The 20486-nt window shown below is 37.2% G+C and overlaps 2 protein-coding genes across 4 annotated transcripts; one reads left to right on the forward strand and one right to left on the reverse strand.

Moving 5' to 3' along the window:
- Window positions 1-179: 179 nt before the first annotated feature.
- Window positions 180-4377, reverse strand: LOC143149641 (sensory neuron membrane protein 2). Its single transcript, XM_076317211.1, has 8 exons — window positions 4276-4377; window positions 3721-3875; window positions 3192-3354; window positions 2534-2782; window positions 1897-2108; window positions 1330-1501; window positions 481-723; window positions 180-377 (listed from the first exon to the last, which is right to left on the reverse strand). Exons 1-8 carry the CDS (start codon window positions 4375-4377, stop codon window positions 180-182), a joined length of 1494 nt encoding a protein of 497 aa, XP_076173326.1.
- A 1125-nt stretch (window positions 4378-5502) lies between these two features.
- LOC143149319 (uncharacterized) lies at window positions 5503-18822 on the forward strand. Of its 3 annotated transcripts, none has more exons than XM_076316565.1 (6): window positions 5503-5852; window positions 6961-7116; window positions 14062-14306; window positions 14390-14679; window positions 14764-15055; window positions 15156-18822. In XM_076316565.1, exons 1-6 carry the CDS (start codon window positions 5712-5714, stop codon window positions 15433-15435), a joined length of 1404 nt encoding a protein of 467 aa, XP_076172680.1. In that variant the 5' UTR covers window positions 5503-5711; the 3' UTR covers window positions 15436-18822. The 3 variants fall into 3 exon arrangements, with proteins under 3 accessions (XP_076172680.1, XP_076172683.1, XP_076172681.1); XM_076316568.1 differs by lacking the exons at window positions 5503-5852; window positions 6961-7116 and adding exons at window positions 11562-12627; window positions 12822-13113; XM_076316566.1 differs by lacking the exons at window positions 5503-5852; window positions 6961-7116 and adding an exon at window positions 11562-13113.
- The last annotated feature ends 1664 nt before the right edge of the window (window positions 18823-20486 follow it).

Here is a 20486-nt window from a genome sequence, read left to right on the forward strand (position 1 = left end):
TAAAAAAATTTCATATCGAATTTCTTATTTATTTTATACAGTTGCATTATACATTATATTTTTTTTCATGTAGAACTACTTTCTTTTCCATTGTATGTAAAAGTTTGCTATTGTATTTTGTAAAACAACTATGCAAGACGAGCGTATGTTTTACAAGTCTCATTAGATGGCATAAAAATCTAAACTATCAATATTTTTAAATAATGATACGACACAAATGGCATATCTTCCATTACCATTAAATAAACATCAAGAATATTTGCGATATCTTTACTGGTTATTAATATATTGACTCGTAACTGGTTACACGACTCACCCTGAATGCCAATATGAAAGTAAGCACTTTCATATTGGTTCAGTTTACATAATACACGCAACTGTATAAAAGAAATCAGATTAAGATATACGTGATCAGTTTTCATTTCGAAAGCGAAGCTTGAAATTAAAGGAACATAAAGTGTTACAGTAATTTTTTCTTACACTTTTACACCACAGGATGGGGAAAAAACCTTCGCTCACATTAGAGAGAAGCTCCACTGGCTGTTGAGTCAACTTTACATTTATTTGTACTTTTTTCTCTCCAGAAATCGGTATACCGCTCAATGGTTCGATAACAACAAAAGTTCCGTGAAGTTTTTCGTCAGGTTTTACACCATGAACATACGATACAAGCTTCGGATCCCCATGCAAAAAGTGTGGCTCCGATAAAATGACGGGCAACTTCTGTAACAAGTTAAATATGAAATTGCAAAAATATTTTTTGTCTCATTATACTAAGGTATCCCAGAAAGTATTGTGCATCTCAAAACATTAATCTATCAAGTCGTGACTGCAACACGAAATAATTTTAAGCATAATGACGTATAGTTTTCTGTCATCATTCGGAGAACAATTGAATTCCTCTACAATACTATGCTAGTTATTCAAATACAAATAACTCTATACATCCACGTTTGATGTCGTCATAATCGTTGACTTACCTTTCACTTAAAAGTGCATCACTGCTTGGAAGAAGAAGTGATAGTTTAAGGAGCAAGATTTCGATTATTCATTGAATGAATTATAAGTTTAATTATGGAATTATAGTTTTATTTTCAGCAATAATGCAAAAGCATCAAAACTTGTCACGATCAATTCTAATAGCAAACGAAACGAAAGTACGAACAAATGGAAAATATACTTTCATAATCAGTGCACAAAATATTTTAGAAAAATTAGTATACATATTTTACTTTATTTCGATAAACGGTTTAAAGATAGCAGGAAGCAAAACGAATGAAACAGAACAATATTTGCTAGGACACCTACCATCTAACCCAATAGTGTTACCTGACATTCTGCCGCATCGATTAAACCCTGCGGCAGACATTGTACTTTATTAGCTTCTATCGGACAGTAACACTGCGTCTCGTTTAAAAACCACACCCTTTCTTTCATCACAAACTTCGATCCTATTATACCTTCTATCGAAATGTCTTCCTGATAATCGATCTCCACACTTCTAAACGTGTTAATGATATGTATATATAAATATTATACGGACGAATATATATTATCGTAAGTACGTGGTACAGATTTACTAACAAGCACATTTTTGTTTAACTCGGAGTACTATTTCGATGTTATTAAATAACATTGGCGTTACTCGAATGACAGTTATCAAACTGCCATACACGATCAATTAATAAACGAATAAACATTATACATTGCACGTTAATGTTGTAAATACTAAGAAAATTTTAATATCATAACACTGAACTTTTTTTTAATTAATGATTTCCCAATTTTTAGACTCTACGGTATGAAAGCTACATTTCAAAATATCTCAAAATGTCTAACAGAAATTTATAACAATATTCCACGTAATATGTTTATATTTTTGACAATATATTATACCTGCACAAATCGGACACAAATGTTGTGATAAAAGGCAATGGCGTAACTAATGGCGCCCAAGTGATACCACCGCTTCCTTTTATTGTATTACAACTTTCAGAATGCCACATCTCTTGTACTTTACTTCCCATATAGGCTGTTGTATCGGCCACAAGAGATATGTTTTTGGCGCCACTATTAATAGTAAATGGACCAAGAATACTAGTATTCAACTATCAAACGTAGAAACTTAATATTATTATTTTTACGTGTAATTACTTTTACACATATTTATTTATGCAATTATTATATGTATATTTTGGTTTATCTCATCTCATATTTTTTTCAATTAGATTCAAGTTATTAAATTGGCTGTCTAATTGTTACAACTGTTCTCTTTTTAGATTTTAATACAAACATTATATCAGATTAAGATATGCTAGTAATCTGTACCAAAACGAAATAAACCTTCAACATTTCCTTCAATATTTTATAACACAGAAACTATGGAGTGTACAATCTATCTTCATATAACGTTTCTTATTTTTCATTGTTCTGTACAGTGCATAAGCAACGTTACTGCTTTTGTAAAATAAGATCAATCATTTGAAAAAATTATTCACACTATGTTGCGTTTACTCTGGCTATTAAATCTTACCCTTTGGAAGATACTGAAAAGATAAACTCCCTCTTTTTCTGTTTCCCTGATGACCGGTGGCCGTTTAACTTGCATCGTTTTGCATATGAGATTCAACTCGGGAAACTTGTTCAAGTTGCACGTAACTTTGACTCCGTTAAAGAGTATATCGGTGGGATGAGCTTTTAGAAAAATGCTGCTACGATTTGGAAAAAGTTTCGGTATGTTGTCACCGTACTTCGCCATAAATTCAGGTGGCAAAGTTGTCAGCTACAAGGAAATATTTTTATTGAGATACGTCATTGGCAGTTAGTTTTAACATTTGACAATCGAAGATTCATTTTTCTCTGTTTCGTTAGTACAAGGTCTCATAAAGCTAAAAGGGAGTTAAAGATTATATTTATTTAGCGTTTAAAACACTTTCCTTGCAAAATAAATATCTTTTGCTGACAGACTATAAAGAAGTTGAACAACAAATAAAATGCTGTAGAAGAAATTTAATATAAAATTATAATAATATTATGAACCAATTTACCATAAGTGAGTAAAGATAAGAAAAAGTATTTACTGGTGTATTATTAATATGTGTATTATTAGTTTTTGTTGCTTGGTTAATAATGAGTGGTTGAATGGACTTAAGAGAAATGTAATTATTAACATTAAAATTGGTTTTACTTGCCGTTAATATGGTGCCTATGTATGCTGGATTTAATATCGTAACTTTCTCACGTCTGGACAGGTTCAGACTTTTCCGTTTATTGAAGGTGTATGTTGACCTCGTTGTGAATGTAATTTCATCGTTTTCTTCATCGATGTCTACAATTTGCCTCTCAAAATTGTCACTAGACACGAAGAGGTAAACTTTACTTACGCATTTTGTTAAATTATTAACAGAAAATGTATAACTTACAGTCTTTAAATACATGTTCGATTAAAATGTTTGGAACTATTAATAGTATGAGTAATGATTAGTCGCATCCAAATATTAACTGTATTCAAAATAATAAAGGAAGATATTTTATTTACTCTTCTCAATTTACGTCGATGTTATAACGTGAATTTGGACATTTGAAGCATAATAAAAAATATTTTGGCCAGCATTTTAGTTAAATATGTGTTGACTAAGTTCATAACGAACTTTGATACACAAATATGGTAAGACTTAACTGAAAACAGTTGTACTGAACTTTGTTAATTTTTGTGCTTACTCATAAGTAAACGGACCAGATTCAACCACATGTGGATAATCTCCTCGCATTACGTCGTCAGGATTGGTAACATTGAAGATATAACACGAAAGTGACAAAGGTAAAGGTTTTTTCCATGCTTCGAAATTTGGTGAACCTTCAACGAGCACTAGTTTCTGTAAATTATTTTTTTTTTTTAATTTGAACTCGAAAAGTTTTCTTGCACATAAATTATGAACATTTATATTAAATTTTTTTCCTAGAAACGATTGTTTTTTAAGGAGGTTTTACCTTTAAGGAAATTTAAGGTATTTAAAACAAATTTGCTTACAAGTAATTTTAAATGATCGTTTAAACTGACATTTCTCTAGAATTTCTTGAAAATGACAACGCGGCGCTAAATATTGAAACAAATATAGCTTGCTAGAAAATATTGAAATAGTAAATTTAAAAAAGTACATGACAATTATATCATATAAGAATTGACAGCATAAAATTAAAAACGGAGAAATGATATAGTGTAACTATCATACATTTAAGCATTTACATTAAAAAAATAATAATATTTCAGCTTACCGATTGTATTATCAATGTTATATAAAATACCAGATACTGTTCAAAGACAAGTACTAGGCCCAGCACAATCATAATAATACCAAATATACCGTTAAGAATCATTCTTCTTTATTTATTTATCAAATTTTCTTAAAAGTTTCACTTTCAATTAAACGTATTTATTCACACTGTCGTCAGACTTTATTATTAATAATTTATTGACTGTTTAAAATCTACTGTCATAATGACCTGTAAGATTTTAAAAACATCTTAACATTTTTTCATATTACAAGTACTAAGTCACAGAAACTCACTTTGCATATTTGTTTGTTCAGAGAAACATATTCTACATTTATACTGAACTCTGGACCTACGTAATGGAACTATTCTCGTTCTTAATAAATAATACATAATAGTTATGTCACGCGAATCTATGTTATAGATGTAATCGACGGCATAAAATATTTATAGTTGTTGCATTGTCATTCAATCAAATCAGAAAGTGCAGAAATTAAAATTCTCTTGTCACGCTATTCTTTGTTTCGGATCAATATTCTACAAACACTACAGACATAGCTGACGTACCTGTATTATTACTAATAAACAGGACTATAATTATAATTCGTTTAATTCATATAATTCTTCTATTAATGATAATTTGAATGCATTTTATTTTATAATTAATGCAATTATTACATAATAAAAATAAAACAATATTACACCACGTAACGAAGTAAATTGATATATTAATATGAATTTATTACAAATAATTAGTAAATTTGTATTATAATGTTTTTATGAAATTATTCATAGCGAACAATGTCTGTTTCTTATGACATTAAATTATCAAAATATAATTATATTTGACTATGTATTTACAAATATCAATAGTTTGTATGCCTTTTATAGTTTGAACAAAATCATAACTCACAGGCATTAAGAAGTTATTTCTATTATACTGTTTATCCACTCACGTTCTATTTCTTATTTAAAGCTGTGGTCATTTTAAAATAAGAGTCATTTTAACTTCAATCGTGTCTGGTATAATTTACAATAAAGAAAGTGGCCTTGAGCGACCAATTGATTTTGATTCAATTGTAGTACACTTGCTTTAACTGTTTTACCGACCGATACAACCCTTTATTAGTACATTCGCCACCCAGCAGGTGATTTCATGTCGGGCAATGTGGTTGCAGGCATCGTGCATGCTGAACAACAGCGACAGAGAAAGAATCAAATGGCGGCGTTACTTTAGTTTTGTTAGAAATTCCTATTTCTCAACATTCGTCGTGATTAAACTAATTTCTGTTTGCCTATTTACTTCCACGAACCGCAATTCTTCGTCGCGTTGACAGTGGTCCTTATTTGGTCGGACAATTACGAAAAAACGAACGGTCGCGGACAGCATAACCTAACTATAGTCGCAGAGCGTTTGTGTTTAACCGCGGTTCCAAAGGATGGCAATGAACGAAGACTTCAATTTTGCCGAACTGTGCAGACTTTGCTCATTGAAGAGTAATCATCAACTTCAAATTTTCGACAAAGAAGGCGAACAACGGCAATTACTTTTCAAAATACGTTCCTGCATTCCTGCTGTGGTGAGTCAAATATTTTCCTTATACTCCAAAAATGTTCACCATTTACTTGAGACATTACTCAGGTGTATGATACATTTATAAGATTCTCTTATAATTACATGTCTTGTATAATTCATTTCAGGCTATGTTTTATTAATTAACAAATTTATAATATGCTGGTACAAATACGTTTCCCATTGTTTAAAGTACAACTTTTCAATAGAGTACTTATGTATACATATATATACATCATTTAGAGATTCAACTTTATGTTGTATTAAAGTGTTAATGAAAATGATTTAATTATATTAAGTAGTATAAAATTGCCATAAAGTTTAAAAGAAAGCAATAGAGTTAGATTTAAAATTATTATACAATGATCGATTCAGTTGATAATTTGACCAGATTTGAATAAAGTACGGTCATGGTTTATGTATGTGCTTTAAATTTACATGAAATTAAAATTAAATTCTTATTATGTTTTACAGATTTTATGTTCTGTCATATGTTCGTTACAGTATTTCATGAAGCATTAGTGTCAAATGTAATTTAATGTATATCAAAATTGTTTACGAGTGGAAGATTTTAAGAATGAAAACAGAATAGAGATAAAATGACAAAATTTAGTTACCACACATTTCAGTTTCTGTTAAGTAATATTGTAACTTGAGGCATTAACTATACAGAATACGATACAATTGATTTATAGCAACCTATTATTTTGTGGTACTCATTGGGCTTTAAATTTTAAAATACTTTGAGTTTTGGATTTTAAAACTAAACAGAAATTATTATTGAATCTTGCTTCATTCATTCTTAATTTAGTATAACAAAATTATTTGTAATTTTTAACTTTATAGTTATTAAAGAATTTTGTTCTCCGATACAATTTCTACAGTTTCTTATTTTTTGTGATCTGTTTATCGTGATTATTTCGTAAAAATAGAGTTGGTAGAAAATTTTTAATTAAGAAATAATTGTAATGAATTTTAATTTTAATAATATGTCGCACTATGTTTAATTTATGTTACCTATTAAAAGTAACAAATAAATTTCAAATGAAATAAATTAAAAGTTATTCCAATTTTCGTTTTACGGACGATACGTTAAAACATCAAATTTGTTGCAGATAACTAAAGAGGATGCATTGCCAAAAAATATCTGCCAGAGATGCGTGTATAAACTGGACATGTTTTACGAGTTTCGTGTGAGCTGCATGACTACAGACACGGTGTTAAAAAATTACGCGGATAGTTTGAAGCATCTCGCTGCAACGGTGAACCAGGTAAACCAATAAATATTTTCAATTTTTTAGACATAAAATGTTTTAGTTGTTCTTATGTTTTTAACGTAAAAATTATGTTTTAAACATAAGAATTCCACAGGAGAAATATTATCTTGGTGCATATGAAAATTCGTCAGGTTTTGTAATACAAAACGACCGAGATATAACATTAATTTCTTTATATGTAAAAAGATTATTTTTAATTTATAATTCCAAAAGATTGGTCTCAAAAAGAGACTTTTCCTTAAAATGCATTTATTAATTTTTTTATCTACTACTTGAATTTATATAAAATCTTAAAGAAATGTTTAAATATTTTTCATCTGTAAATATGGTACTATTCGTTGGTGCAATGGACGTTGTGAGTCACGAAGCGACGAGAAATTTATTGTTTCAGTAATATCTGTATTAACATTTAATTCACGACGACTCTTCCGACATTGTTGCAAAAGTCGTACGTGAATGTAATATCTGCATATTCTACGTTCAAAAATGTGCGATGTATCGTGCACGGAGAATAGAAGTAGACTATAGTCGGATCAAAGTAAATTAATCACTCAAGGCCACTGGGGAAATATCCCCATCTATCATTTGACCACCCCGCCGGTCCATCTCTCGTCTTTTTGCGCAAACATACAACTACATACTACCTGTTTCACAAGGGTACACCTTAAAGTAGAGACAAACGTTCTATCAACAGTCACTTGCTACTTTATTGTCACGCATTGACATTATTTATTTATAAATACGCGCTACCGACAAAAGTCACATTGAGGTAAATTAAATGGAAAGTAAAATCGGAAAAATATCATTTTCTGAAAATCTGTAATGCTCACTTGATATATAAGTCCTATTCGGTTAAGAAATATGTTCATAATAAAATTGTGTTATGATCAATAAAACGATCATTTGAATACAATTTATACCTTTTACACGTATACTCTTTTTAATAATGTACAATTTTCTTGTCGATTTAATAGCAAACGATAACATTGCGGGAAAATATTTTCATCGCTGTCTGCGATAGTACGTATCAATAAACGGATAATGCCGATGAAAACAGGTATCGGTTTATGTGTGTATCGGTCAACACGTAAAGTCGGTCAGAGTTGGAGTCAGTGAAACGTCTATGTAAACGTTGTCGGTGAAGCGTTTGACGTTGATTTCGAGTACACTCGTCTCTCTTACAGAGAGGCAAGTTCGTATAGCGTGAAAGTAGGAATTGTGTTTGTTGTGATTCGCACTTTGAGGTGTGATTTTGAGCGACGAACTGATTTTGATCCGACAATAGTTTAAACGTAAAAGTGGATTGATAAGGGACAGTAACGACCCGAATGAGCATTTTTTAAATAGAATCGGTCTGCAATTTTTAGTAGGGTGTTATATACATAAAGGCTGAAGAGGGTGAACAAATTTTAATTTATTCATTTTAACTTTTAGCACCAGCTTCGAGAGAATTTGTCACACGTTTTATTTTTATACAAATAAATATTTAGTCCTCTAGTACACAATAATTTTTATTCTTCCTTAAAACGCTCACTGTTCAGTATTTGCTCGTGGGTGGTGTTCATTGACACATTGTAAGCTATGAGATAACTTGTAGATGGCAATCAATGTGTTAATTTAGCTAGAATTTTAGTAGTTTTCAGTTGCTGCAATATTTAAGTTAAGGAAATTTGCAGCTGCATGTCACGAGGTTGCAGTACGAATCCTTCGAGGGGTTTTTGATTTCTTTAATTTAATTTTTTAACGCCAAAGACAATTGGATTTATAAGTTGACGGTATCATTTCTCTGCGGTTTATTTACAATATTTATGTAATCTCTTAAAAGTTTAGATATGATTATTATTTACAAATATTGTTTACAATACAGAGTAGAGTCTTGGTAAATATAACCTCGATAGTTGTACGCGTACCTCGTCTATTACATTGTGTTGACAAATAGAAGGAATGGTCACTTAGTAACAAATGAAGTTGGAAGTGGAAGTTTTTCGTTTGAAAGAGAAGCAACTTGTTGGTAAAAGATTGATGATTTTATGAGAGGTCAAACATGAGCCATAGGCTGTGAGAATATATCGTGTAAAAGAAACTCCTTATTGGATTGGTTACCTCGATAATTGTATAATTGTTCAGTCCCGTTTCTTTGAAATTATTAAGGTTCCAGTATGTATAAGACCGAAGCGATACGTACAAACGTAATCTATACTTTGCAGTTGTTTATGCGGGGTAAGTCACTTAACATTATTTCTGTTGCTTTTAATAACAAGAAGAAATATCTAACGAAAAGAGTATAGAATTTTTTTCTAAAAAAAAAGACAATAAACTTGTAAATTGTTTTTGAAATATTTTATACTTCCATTGTGTTTCAATTTAATAGGTATTAACATACCTATAGGAATACGTAAATTTTATAACCGTGCAAAAGGGAAACATTGAACTTTTTCAACTCGGTATTACCGAAACGTAACCATTAATTTAAACATCGATGGTCGCGAGTGACTAACGACTCGGTTGGTCGTCGATCACCGCGAGCGATTAATTTCGGTAATCGATTAACGTTAATCGCGCATTATTTACGACGAGAGAATTTTTTTAACCGCGCCGCGTAATCGATTAATTAGTTGGGAAGAATTAGTTGATTAATGGCCGGTTCTGGTTTACGGGTACCAGTTTATTTGCTCCTAATTGATTTCATGCGACATCGGTCGCGCTTAACCTCCACGGCCACGTGGTTTACGACTGGAAGCAAGTGCCTTACAAATGAAGGCGACAGCACGCTTAATAAAGGTACATTAAAAGTCTGACATAAAGCGCGCGGCATTACGACGGCGAGAGGCTACTCATTTTTTTCGAACGCGGGGTTGAGGCGACGCGGGGTAGAATTTATCGTCATACAAGCCGGACACGAATAGCCGAGGAACCAGGCTATCCGAGTCGGCCGTACGTATTCTAGGAAGTACCAGAGACTCTTTACAAGCTCATAAACTCGCGCGGCAATTTCCGACACGACGCGTTAAAGTGACTTTATGCGTCGAATGGGTGGCCGACACGAGTTCCACATTTCGAGCGGCGTAAAAAGCCCTTTACGCGACACGCGCTCGGGTTGTACCACCTCTGTCTTCGTTCCACCTTTCTTCGCGCTGATCCCGCTCGTAGTACTCGATAAGCGGCGAGGACGAGGGGCGGAGAAGGAGGCGATAGAGCCGCGTAAAAGAGAACAACGAAGAAGGAACGAAACAAGGGGCGTCGCTGATCGGTAGCCGGAGGTCCTTGATTCTCTGTCTCTCCACCCCTACGTTGTCCAACGAAGCGTGATCCCAATAATTCCACCCTCACACACGCGGCTCATCGGAGAAGGCAACGGTGGTAGGGATAATATACAGATAACCACGCAGGATGAACAGATAGAGCAATAGAGAGAGAGACGGATCGCGAGGAGCAGCGTGGATAGAAGGGTATACGTGTCGGCGGCGCGTATGTGTGCAACCGTCGCGGCACTATTGATCGACGCTCCGCGGCTAGGCTGCGTCGCGCACAGAAAGCGAAAGTCAGTTCTCCTTTTCTTCGACGTCTCGCCTAGTCCCCTCTTTCTTTCCCTTTCCTTCGAGAGCGCGACGTCTCGCTCTCTTCCCGCCTATTCCTTCGTCTTTAACCGTGCCCTGTCCTCGTTGCTCCGTTTACGTTTCATCTTTCTCCCTCGTACGTGTCTCGTCGCTCCCCAATCCAAGATCGTTCGATCCCCTCCCCACCTGGTTGACCCCTTGGATCTCCTTGTCCCGGGCACAGGTGCAACGAGGAGCAGGCCTGCATCTCTGAAAACCTGTTTCTGGCCTCTGAAATAAACGTCGTAAACGGTCGACGAAGTCTCGTTACCCGAGTTGATCGTTGACGCGTTCAATTCGTAGACCACAGAGGCCAGCAGCAAACGAAGGAAGAAAGGTAGCGTGTGGAAGCTGACCGTTCGCTGGACGGTACCGCCGGACACCAACGCGATGCATTGCGAGCACGTTTTAGTTTCGTCTAATCGCGCGTATGCCGTTCCGACGATATCGTCTGCCTTCGTTTCTCTCGCTCGCTCAGTCAATGTCAGTGTCAAGGTCAGCGGGCCGACGCACTGCAGAGCGCCGCCGCCACCGCCGCCACCGCCGCCACCGCCACCGCCGTCGCCGCCGCCGCCGCCGCCGCCGCCACCGCCGCCGACGCCGCCGTCGACTGCTGGCTACGCTGCTCTCTTCCGTCATTGTGTGTATCCGGCAGGCGAGTCACACGGTAGCTGTGTACGCGACGCTAGGTATACACGAAGGTCTCTTCGCGCGCATACTTGCCTCTCTAGGGCGTCCCTGTCTTGCTCCCCTCTATATCCCCCCTCTTCCTACCCTTCCTCTCCTCTCCCACCCCCCTCCCTCTCGCCCGTATTCCCTTTCCTTCTCGCTCTGGCCGTCGCGCCGGCCACGATGCGTTCCGCGGGGATCTCCATTCGATATCGTTGCACCGCGCTGTCTCGTCCGCGTATCGCTTCTCCCGAGCCTACTCTTCTTTCCCTTCTGGCCGTTCGGTATCGTTCCAGTGCCTGTTCCCGCACCTTGTCGCGTCAATTTCGCCTCCTGTTCGCGAGGCTCGTAGCCCCCGTGGATCGTGTGTAACGCTTACACGAAGCGTCGTACATACATACATATATATATATATGTACATACATACACACTTGGCTACGGGACCCCGAGTGTTCCTTCCCTGCCGCTTGTCCCGTTTTTGTCCAGTCCGTGCAGCTTGCGTTACCGTCTCGCTCGGTCCAAGGCACGTCGCCACGGTGCATTCCGCGGGGACCTCCACTCGATATCGTTACGCCGCGCTGCATTCGTGTGTCACCGGCTATTTCGTCTCTTTCTGTCTCTGCTTTCTTTAACCGTCTCCTCTTGTTACCTCTCCCTCTATCCAACTAGTTCCTTCTTTCACCGCGTCGTTACTCCTCCTCCCTCTTCTGCTCTCTCTGTTCTCCTTCAATCTTTGTATTTCTCTCTCTCCCCCTCCCTCCTCTTTCTCTCTCTCTCTCGTGGCTACCCCCTCTGCTATCCACCAGGCGTTTTTTCGTCTCTTTGTCCTTACATCCTCCCGCGCCGGGAATCGGCGGCTAGCTCCACGGGACACACTCCGGTTGCCCCGTAAAACGCGAGATTCTTTCGTGGCGTCGCGAAAAGAAAGAACGCGCGTGCCGCGTTCGTTGTCGTCGTTATAGTCATCGTCGTCGTCGTAGTCGTCGTAGTCGTCGGCCGAGTTCGTTGTCGCGATCGGTCCGGTGTGCTCCGAACGTCGCCGAACCGACCCCGTAGTAGCTCCGCGATTTTTTCACCCAGTTCGGGATCCAGCATCGGCATGGGAACGAGGACAAAGTGACGTGTCGTTTGAATTGATTGTGACGTCGTCAGTGATATCGTTTCTCCAGGACATCCGACAGCGTGTCGATCGGGATTCACGGGTACACTTCTTCTGGTTCTCCATCGGGACAAAGTGTAGGTACGTGAGCGCCGGGATTGGTTGATAACGTTTGCCCGTCTTTTGTGAGAACGGATCGTGTCTGGCTTTGTACGCTAAGCTCTTTCTTTCTCCCTTCCTCCTCCCGGCCCTTCTGCCCTTCCGCTCGTTTCCTCTCTTTCTCTCTCTTTCTCTTTTCGGTCATCGTTCTTTCCCGGAGGACCTTGACGGAGCAGCCTGCGTGGAGAGATCTTTTCGGCTCCTTCGAAAGTCCCTGTCTTTTATGCGTTCGATGTCGTCTCAGAGGACACAGGCTTCTGTGATGTTCCTCGTTCGTTGTGGATCCTTGGTACAACGTTGCGTTGCCTACGAGGACGATCGTCACGTGGACGAAATTATCGTTGCTTGGAAATCCTACTAATTGTAACGTTCTTGTGATTTTGCCGCATTCTTTGCGGGCTTCGGTATCGGCAAGCGGATTGAAGCTCGTTGAACGCTCGTATCATGTTCTACGAGTGGTTTGTAAAGGTGATTACACGTATTATTATTATTATTTTTCTGAAATTCCGTTCGTTCGAACGAAATACGCGAGCGAGCCCGCTACGTGCGGCTTCGGGTCGCGTTGAGGAGAACCGTATCAATTTTACGCGGTCTTGTAAACGTTTGATACTCAGTTTTTGGTAAATATCGATTACCGTTAACAGATATTTGGCACCGAATGCACTCTCGTGCACGCTCCGCTCGGTCCTGTTTCCGTGATTAATCGTTTTCCCATATTGGTTTTGAAACCGTTACTTTTCTTTCTTCTTCTTTTTTTTTTTCTTTTTTTTTGTTTTGCGTACCGATTGATAGAAATGTAAAATATCGCTCGTCGGTGGAGCTTGACTTTTTCGTTTCACGGAGGCACTGCAAGCGACTCTGTGTACTTTCGTAAACATCGTCGCTGTCGTTCCGTGACAATTGTGTCAATATTAATCCATTGTGCTTCACAATATCGTTCGGGGCAAAGTTATCGGTTTTCGAGAAATTCGATGCCTCGTGTTCTCAATTTCCAATTACGCGTTCGACGATTAGAAACTTGTTTCTCGTTGTATTTATTGTGCTCAGCCGCGTACCAAGTTTATTGACATTTAATCTGGTATTTTTGGACAGCGCTCTTAAACCGGGGATATCGCTCAAGCCGTGACTCGTGTATTGCTCGGTTACGCTGATAAATAGCGATTGCAATGTTTGAAAGCAATTTGAGCTCAGAGTTGCGTGGCCATCGTTGTATGTAGTTGCGTTTCGTCCGGTTAAAATTTATTTCGAATCGAATCGTTTCGCGTTTAAAAGCGATTCGAAGAATCCGTTCCGTACGATTTTCGTTGTACTTTGGAAAACAATTGATTACCACCACGATTTATTCCACGCGTCGTGCGTAAGCCGTATTTTCACGGCGATACCGTGACAGTGTAAGAGAAAATAAACGATTAATAGGGCACGGAGAAGGACAAGATGTCTAATGGTAGTCAGCAGCAACAGCAGCGATCGGCTTATGTGGAAGCACACGCGGTAGCTCATGCTGCAGTACAGCAACACATGGCACAACAAGCTGCACAGGCGAGGCTCGCCGGGCCTGGTCCACCTGCAACACCTCAAGCTCCTAATCCTACGTTTACTTTACCCGACGATGGCCTCGGCTACGACGACGGTGTACGCGTGTTACGCTCAATCGGCACGTGGTGAGTAAATTTCATTATTTACGCTACAGTTGCCGAAATTCCGTAACGTTAACGATGATTAATATCGATTGAACTTTAAATAGGTCTCCGGATTACTCCGCAGCGATGCGTCCTGGTGGTGTAATGCCCCCGTTTCCCGGTGCAATGGATCAGCAGTTTGGAAGCAGAGCCCCGACAGTAAATCAGCCGTTAAGAACGACGAACAATGTACCTTCTCGTCCAGGATTTGCATCTAAAGCCACCAATACGGGCGAACCCGCGACAAAGGCGTTTGCTTGCACTGTCTGCGGTAAAGGCCTTGCCCGTAAAGACAAACTCGTTATTCACATGCGTATCCACACCGGGGAGAAACCGTATTCCTGCGAAGTTTGCGGTAAGTGGACAGCGTTTGTTATTTTCCACCGTGGCGAATTGCTTGTTTAGATTTAATTAATTTTACGACGGCCGCCCTTTGTAGGAAAAGCGTTCGCCCGCAGAGATAAGCTAGTTATTCACATGAACAAACTCAGACATAGACCGGGGGTAGCGCCTCTGTCCACACCCACTGCTCCGAATTCAGATCAGCAACAGCAACAAGCACAGCAACAGCAGCAGCAGCAGCAAGCACAACAGCAACAACAGCAGCAACAGCAGCAGCAGCAATCACGGCAGGACACTATACACAAACTGAAAGAGGAGCCTGTCAGTTGGGCGTGCGAATTGTGCGGTCGAGCATTGGCCACAAGAGAGGAATGGATGCAACATGCTCGGTAATTTTTTATTTACGTATTTCTTTCTTTTTTTTTTAATCGACCGATGCTTCTATCGTACCGTTTTATCGCACGGTCGATTAAACATTTTCTGTTACAGATCTCACTTAGAAGCATCGGCTCCACCGCAACACGCAGCTCCGTATTTCCCGGGATCAACGGCGCCACCGCAACCTTACGCGTCCGAGAGGCATTTCTGTCTGATGTGTCGTACAGATTTCACGGACAAGGCTGAATTTATGTTCCATGTGCGTTCCCATTTCGAACCTCATGCGCAACAAACTCCGCCCCAACATTCGAGTGGTAAACAGGCTGGCGATCCCGCAACGGCGGAACTCATTGCGCGTGGTCTCGTCGATCCGTCGGGATTATGTAGCTAGAATTATCCTTCCTGTCAATATGTACCATCGATTCGTGTCTTACCATAGTACAAGTTCTCCACTCCATTTTGACCAGGACTTTTGCATAGGATGTCATGCATATTGTGATTGTAATGAATATGTACTGATTTATTAATAAGAGGTACACAGTAGTATATTCGTGTACAAATATCGACGCAGGGGCAGTCGTTTATTTCACGTTACAAGAGAAATTCATTACAGCTTCCGAAAAACTGTCGATGAATCTTTTTCAATACCGGTTCGATCGATCGCTGTCAATGATCGATAAACACACAAAGTGCTTGCATTGCCTTTAGGAAAGAACAGAGAACAATATTTTTCGCATTACGCAACATATCAACAAAATAAGAGTCTCGAATAATTGTAGAAGTACTACTGTGTATCTCGTATGTATGTATATGAATTAAGGCATACGTTATTCGTAAAATATTTAGGTATTGACGCGATACTGATTTATGGTAAGAAATTCCATTATTGCGTCAGTATTTAAATGTGACTACTTAATAGTATACGTTCCTACATAGCTAGCTTCCCGCCATCTTTAACCATTAGCAGTATCCGCTATTCGATGTACAAGTTTGTTCTCAATGCTATTATATTTTTTTATACGTACGTTCCACGATCTAGAGAATTTACTGTTTCGAAGCAATAGTTTTTAAAAATAACACGCACCGGTATCATTAAATGTCGGAGTGCGTTAAGCAAAACTAATTGATAAAATGCTATTTGGATAAGAAGTTCGTTTAAAATAGAAGTATACGAATATTTTCTATCGTTAAAACCATTTATTGGACGATTATACCAGCTGCATATAAAGCGTATTAAAGTTAAGAGTCTATTTCGATCATGTGATTCTTTTCCTTTTTTTTTTTTTTCTAAGCGAAGCTCGATGATTCTTCAGAGGCAACGTATTATTAGCCGCATTATCAATTTATGGTACCAAACGTGTAGTTTTTGCTGTGGTGTAGCGTAAGTGTTGACAATATTACCGATGCAAGCATCCCAGATGTTTATATTATTAATGGATTTTAGAGCGAGTAGTTCCTTTGCCTTTTGTTTTTTTTTAAATTGCTATTTTTCTTACAGTACGCTGAAAATCTGATTTATTGTTACGATCATCCCTGGTACTTGAAGTATTAGTACGTATTTGAACCAGTGAAGGGTAAGATTCGGTTTGCACTGCTATGCGATGAAAGTCCATTTTGTCGTAAATAATGAACAAGAAACTACTGCAAAATGTCATTATACTTGCAAACGCGAGTGTGCAATGTTTCTTAAAAATTGCAAAATTTTACTCTACCGTTGTAGATTCGATCACAGACAATGATTCGTAATGAAGGGTGACAAGAACGAATCTCGTTCATTTCGGTGAAATTATAGTCAAATTCTAGGAGACAATAATTGCACGTTTTTCTTATTCTTTCAACGTGAGGATTACTAGCCGCAATACCGTCGAATTATATTCTTGGTTTGTCGAATGTTCTGCAAGAGCTCTGCATTGTGAACAAACTGTCTCTTCCAATATCTTCATAGAGTTCGCTTTTACGGCGCTTACTTCTTTTCGTCTTTAGAATAGAACTATAGATAGTGCGAGATCGTGTCGCAAAACTGCCGTGCCTCCTGCCTCACGTACCACCCACTTCCGGCTTCTGTTTGATCCAAACTACTTCCGGGATAACTGTGCCTAAAAGGGTATACTTCAAAAGCTAAGCCTACCTATTAGGTATATATTTTGTATAATTATAACTAGTGCAATATAGAATTAATCGACAATAGTTGCGATTGTTGCAAAGGGAAAAATGGAGTAAAAAGGAAGAGTCTTTACGAATAATCATGAAGGAAAAACGTTCGGGCGCTCGCACGATAAGGATGTATAAGAGTTGTATCGTTTATAGCGACTTAAGTAGTCCGATGTAAAAAAAAAAATAGAAGGAAAAGATAAAAAATGCCGGCCTTTCTTACACAATTACGGAAATCTTTTTAACGTAAGTAGTTGTACTTAGAATAACGATACGACGAAATGCCGAGCAGAGACTTACGCCTCGAAGTCTACTCTAGACAGTGAAAACTTGTTTTCTTCATCTTGGGAAAATTGATACGTAGTTCGACTGCTTACACAGGATGGGAGAAATTTCACGCTATAATCATTAAGAAGATAATTCCTTACGAAAGAACAATTAACGTGAAATGGTATTATTCTTTATTCGTTATTCCTACTTTTATTTGCAAAAATCATCGACGACGTAGTTGAAAATAATACTACAGGCATTTATAGCTCTTCTTTTCATTGTTTCGTTTAACAGTTAAAAAATTTGCAACTTTATTTCTGTACGAGTGGTTGAAACATATTTTTTACATAGGTTTACTGTCAGCTGATATCTTTAGTTTTTGTATTACTCATATGTGTAGGTATCTGGGTAATGAGGACTGGAAAATTATTCTTTTTAATATTATTAGCATTACTAAGTAGATTAGTAGAACAACTAGACAAATTATGTCAGAATTACGTATATTTTAATAGTTACGAAAAGAAAGTTAGATAGAAAGAATAAGTTGTTAGTGTACGTTGGTCAAAACGTAACTGGGTGCATTCAAGGATTGTGTAACACGAATGTTGTAAAAACAAAATTTCACCTGAAAAAATTATTTTTTCTTAAGGAATTGTATTCTTTCCGGTTGTGCCAGAAATCACGCACCCTCTGTACATATAGATTTTCACTTTTTAATGTCCGACTATCGTGACTGACAATGAATCAATGGTAGTTAACATGGAGGTGCAATTAAAATTACTTGCATGCTGATCTTAACCACTTTTTCGTGAAAGAAGCACCAGTAACTAAGTAGGGTAATAAGAATATACATTTTTGAACTGCATTTGACCTTCGAGGGTCTGTCATGATTTGCGATCTGAAATTTGAATTTTTATTTTAATGAGGATTTTGTACGAAACGAGATATTGAGGTATAAAATGTAATGATTTATATCGTAGTACTTTGTACATCGAGAATCGAATACTACATATATTTAATAGACGTATAGTGCCTTTTCTCCGGGACTTATCTGACTTCGCTTTGATCATTTAAAATTGAACGTGTTAGGGAGGCACACTGGCATAGAAATGTTTCAATACGATAAGTTAGATTATAGGCAAGATGAAATTTTTTTTTTCTTCATTTTTTTCTTTTTTATGTCGTTTTTGTTGTGAGGAGTGAATGGTCGATGCCACTGCCTCTAATAGCAGCTGTTTTAGACTACTTTTATACTGTTGATGTCACGTGCAGCTACTCAGAGTCGGTATATTACTGCCATAATCATGAAACGAAATGTATACCCATATACCTTTATAAATAAAACACGACTGAAAAAGTAAAACGACATTTTCCAGATAATTTAATTCCCAGACTATTGCTGGCTTACCTAAAAGAACTAGAATACGCGAACGTTATACAGTAATTCACGTTTTCATGCGATAAACTGGATATAGTAAATTTAGTTCAAACGACGATCAAGACAGGACTGTTTCATCCAGTCCATTTATTTTGAAATTTTATTCGTATAAATCTATTTTTATATTCTTTAAATACATATGGAATAAAATGTTTAAAATTTCTCAGGAACATTTAAAGAATTTACTTTTTTTAGTGACCAATAATTTGGAACGACAGAGTAACATTTTTATTGAAACAAAATAGAAGAAAGAATGTGTTCGAGATACCTTTAAACCGGCTTTGGTGACTCTTATCATAAAATGCAGAGGTGATTCTATTACGTTGTGTGGTTGTAACAATGAACGCGTAGGGGATTTAGCTATCATTGTTGGGAAAGCAACATGGGCAAAATGTGTTTAGATTCTAGAACAGAATCAATAGGATTTGTCTATCTCTAAATATTTATCAAACCTCTTATTATAATAATTCATAGCGTAAATTTAATTTTCGTTTCCTGTTTTATCAAGTATCTTTATTTTTTGTTCTTATAATTTTTATTTTTATGTAAAAATTACAACTTAGATTATTTATTATTATATTATCATGTTTGATTTGAATAATTTTCAATGATTTTTCGAAAATTCATCATGTTGCATGAAAGAAAATAATACGGTGCCAGAATATTTAAAGTAGGATATAATGTAGTCGTGGCAAGTAGAAACATTAATTTGGTATTCATTGAAGGTTCTGTGGGTAATCAAATTATTCTCTGGTAGTTCGAAAAATTTCGTATTGCGGATCTGAATTTGCAAATATGAGCTAAAAAGAGACTTAAATCTATTTTAATTAAAAATCAATTAACGATCATGGTGATTAATTCAAAAACAACTTAATGTCATAGTAATTCATACTAATTGATTTAAAATTAATTTAAAAGCCTCGAGTCTATACTTTTACTGACAACGCTCGACTGCGTACATGACATATGACAATCGTAAATTTGAATTTTTGCCCAACCGCATTGCATTATGAGATTTGCCCACCTACAATATACCCACTGAACCTTTCCTCAATTATCTATCATCATCTTTTTTTTTCGTCATTAGCTCTTTCTAAGAATCAAAATGTTCCTTGACCGAGAAACACTAATGGAGAGAATTGAACAATTTATACAATCTAAAAACACGGAATTTTAAATATACAGAGTACATCTTTAATACTAAGACAGAGTATATCTTTATCTAGATAAACGTTAATTTTTCGAAAATACGACGTTTCTCTTCTGTTCTACGGAATGGAAATTTTATGTGACACGACACAATAGAGTGCATCAGTGTGTTAAAATAAACACGAATGCAAGTATATAACGATCAAAGCGCGATTCAGAGAAATGCTGGTCGTGCGTATTTCTATGAAAGAAATAGAATCACAGGGAACATACGTAACACGGATCAGGGACAGCAGCTCGACAAGTATGCAGCCGGTGCAACCGCGTTGCATCCGGTGCGAGCTGCACCCGTTTGGCTATAAATTAAATCCGCGATCGACTTTCTTAAACGACACCAACGCTGACATGAAACGTTACGGTATGCATTTCTTTCG

The sequence above is a fragment of the Ptiloglossa arizonensis genome, chromosome 7, assembly GCF_051014685.1.
Source record: "Ptiloglossa arizonensis isolate GNS036 chromosome 7, iyPtiAriz1_principal, whole genome shotgun sequence".
Taxonomy (NCBI): Eukaryota; Metazoa; Arthropoda; class Insecta; order Hymenoptera; family Colletidae; genus Ptiloglossa; species Ptiloglossa arizonensis.

Excerpts from the sequence above, each read along its gene's own strand:
- LOC143149641 (XM_076317211.1), bottom strand. The coding sequence starts at position 4,377 with ATGATTCTTAACGGTATATTTGGTATTATTATGATTGTGCTGGGCCTA. Across the intron at positions 2,783-3,191 it reads ACATAGGCACCATATTAACG|CTGACAACTTTGCCACCTGA; the intron begins GCAAGTAAAACC and ends ATTTCCTTGTAG. Across the intron at positions 1,502-1,896 it reads TTTGTGTCCGATTTGTGCAG|AAGTGTGGAGATCGATTATC; the intron begins GTATAATATATT and ends TAACACGTTTAG.
- LOC143149319 (XM_076316565.1), top strand. The coding sequence starts at position 5,712 with ATGGCAATGAACGAAGACTTCAATTTTGCCGAACTGTGCAGACTTTGC. Across the intron at positions 7,117-14,061 it reads TCGCTGCAACGGTGAACCAG|GGCACGGAGAAGGACAAGAT; the intron begins GTAAACCAATAA and ends AACGATTAATAG. Across the intron at positions 14,680-14,763 it reads GTATTCCTGCGAAGTTTGCG|GAAAAGCGTTCGCCCGCAGA; the intron begins GTAAGTGGACAG and ends CGCCCTTTGTAG.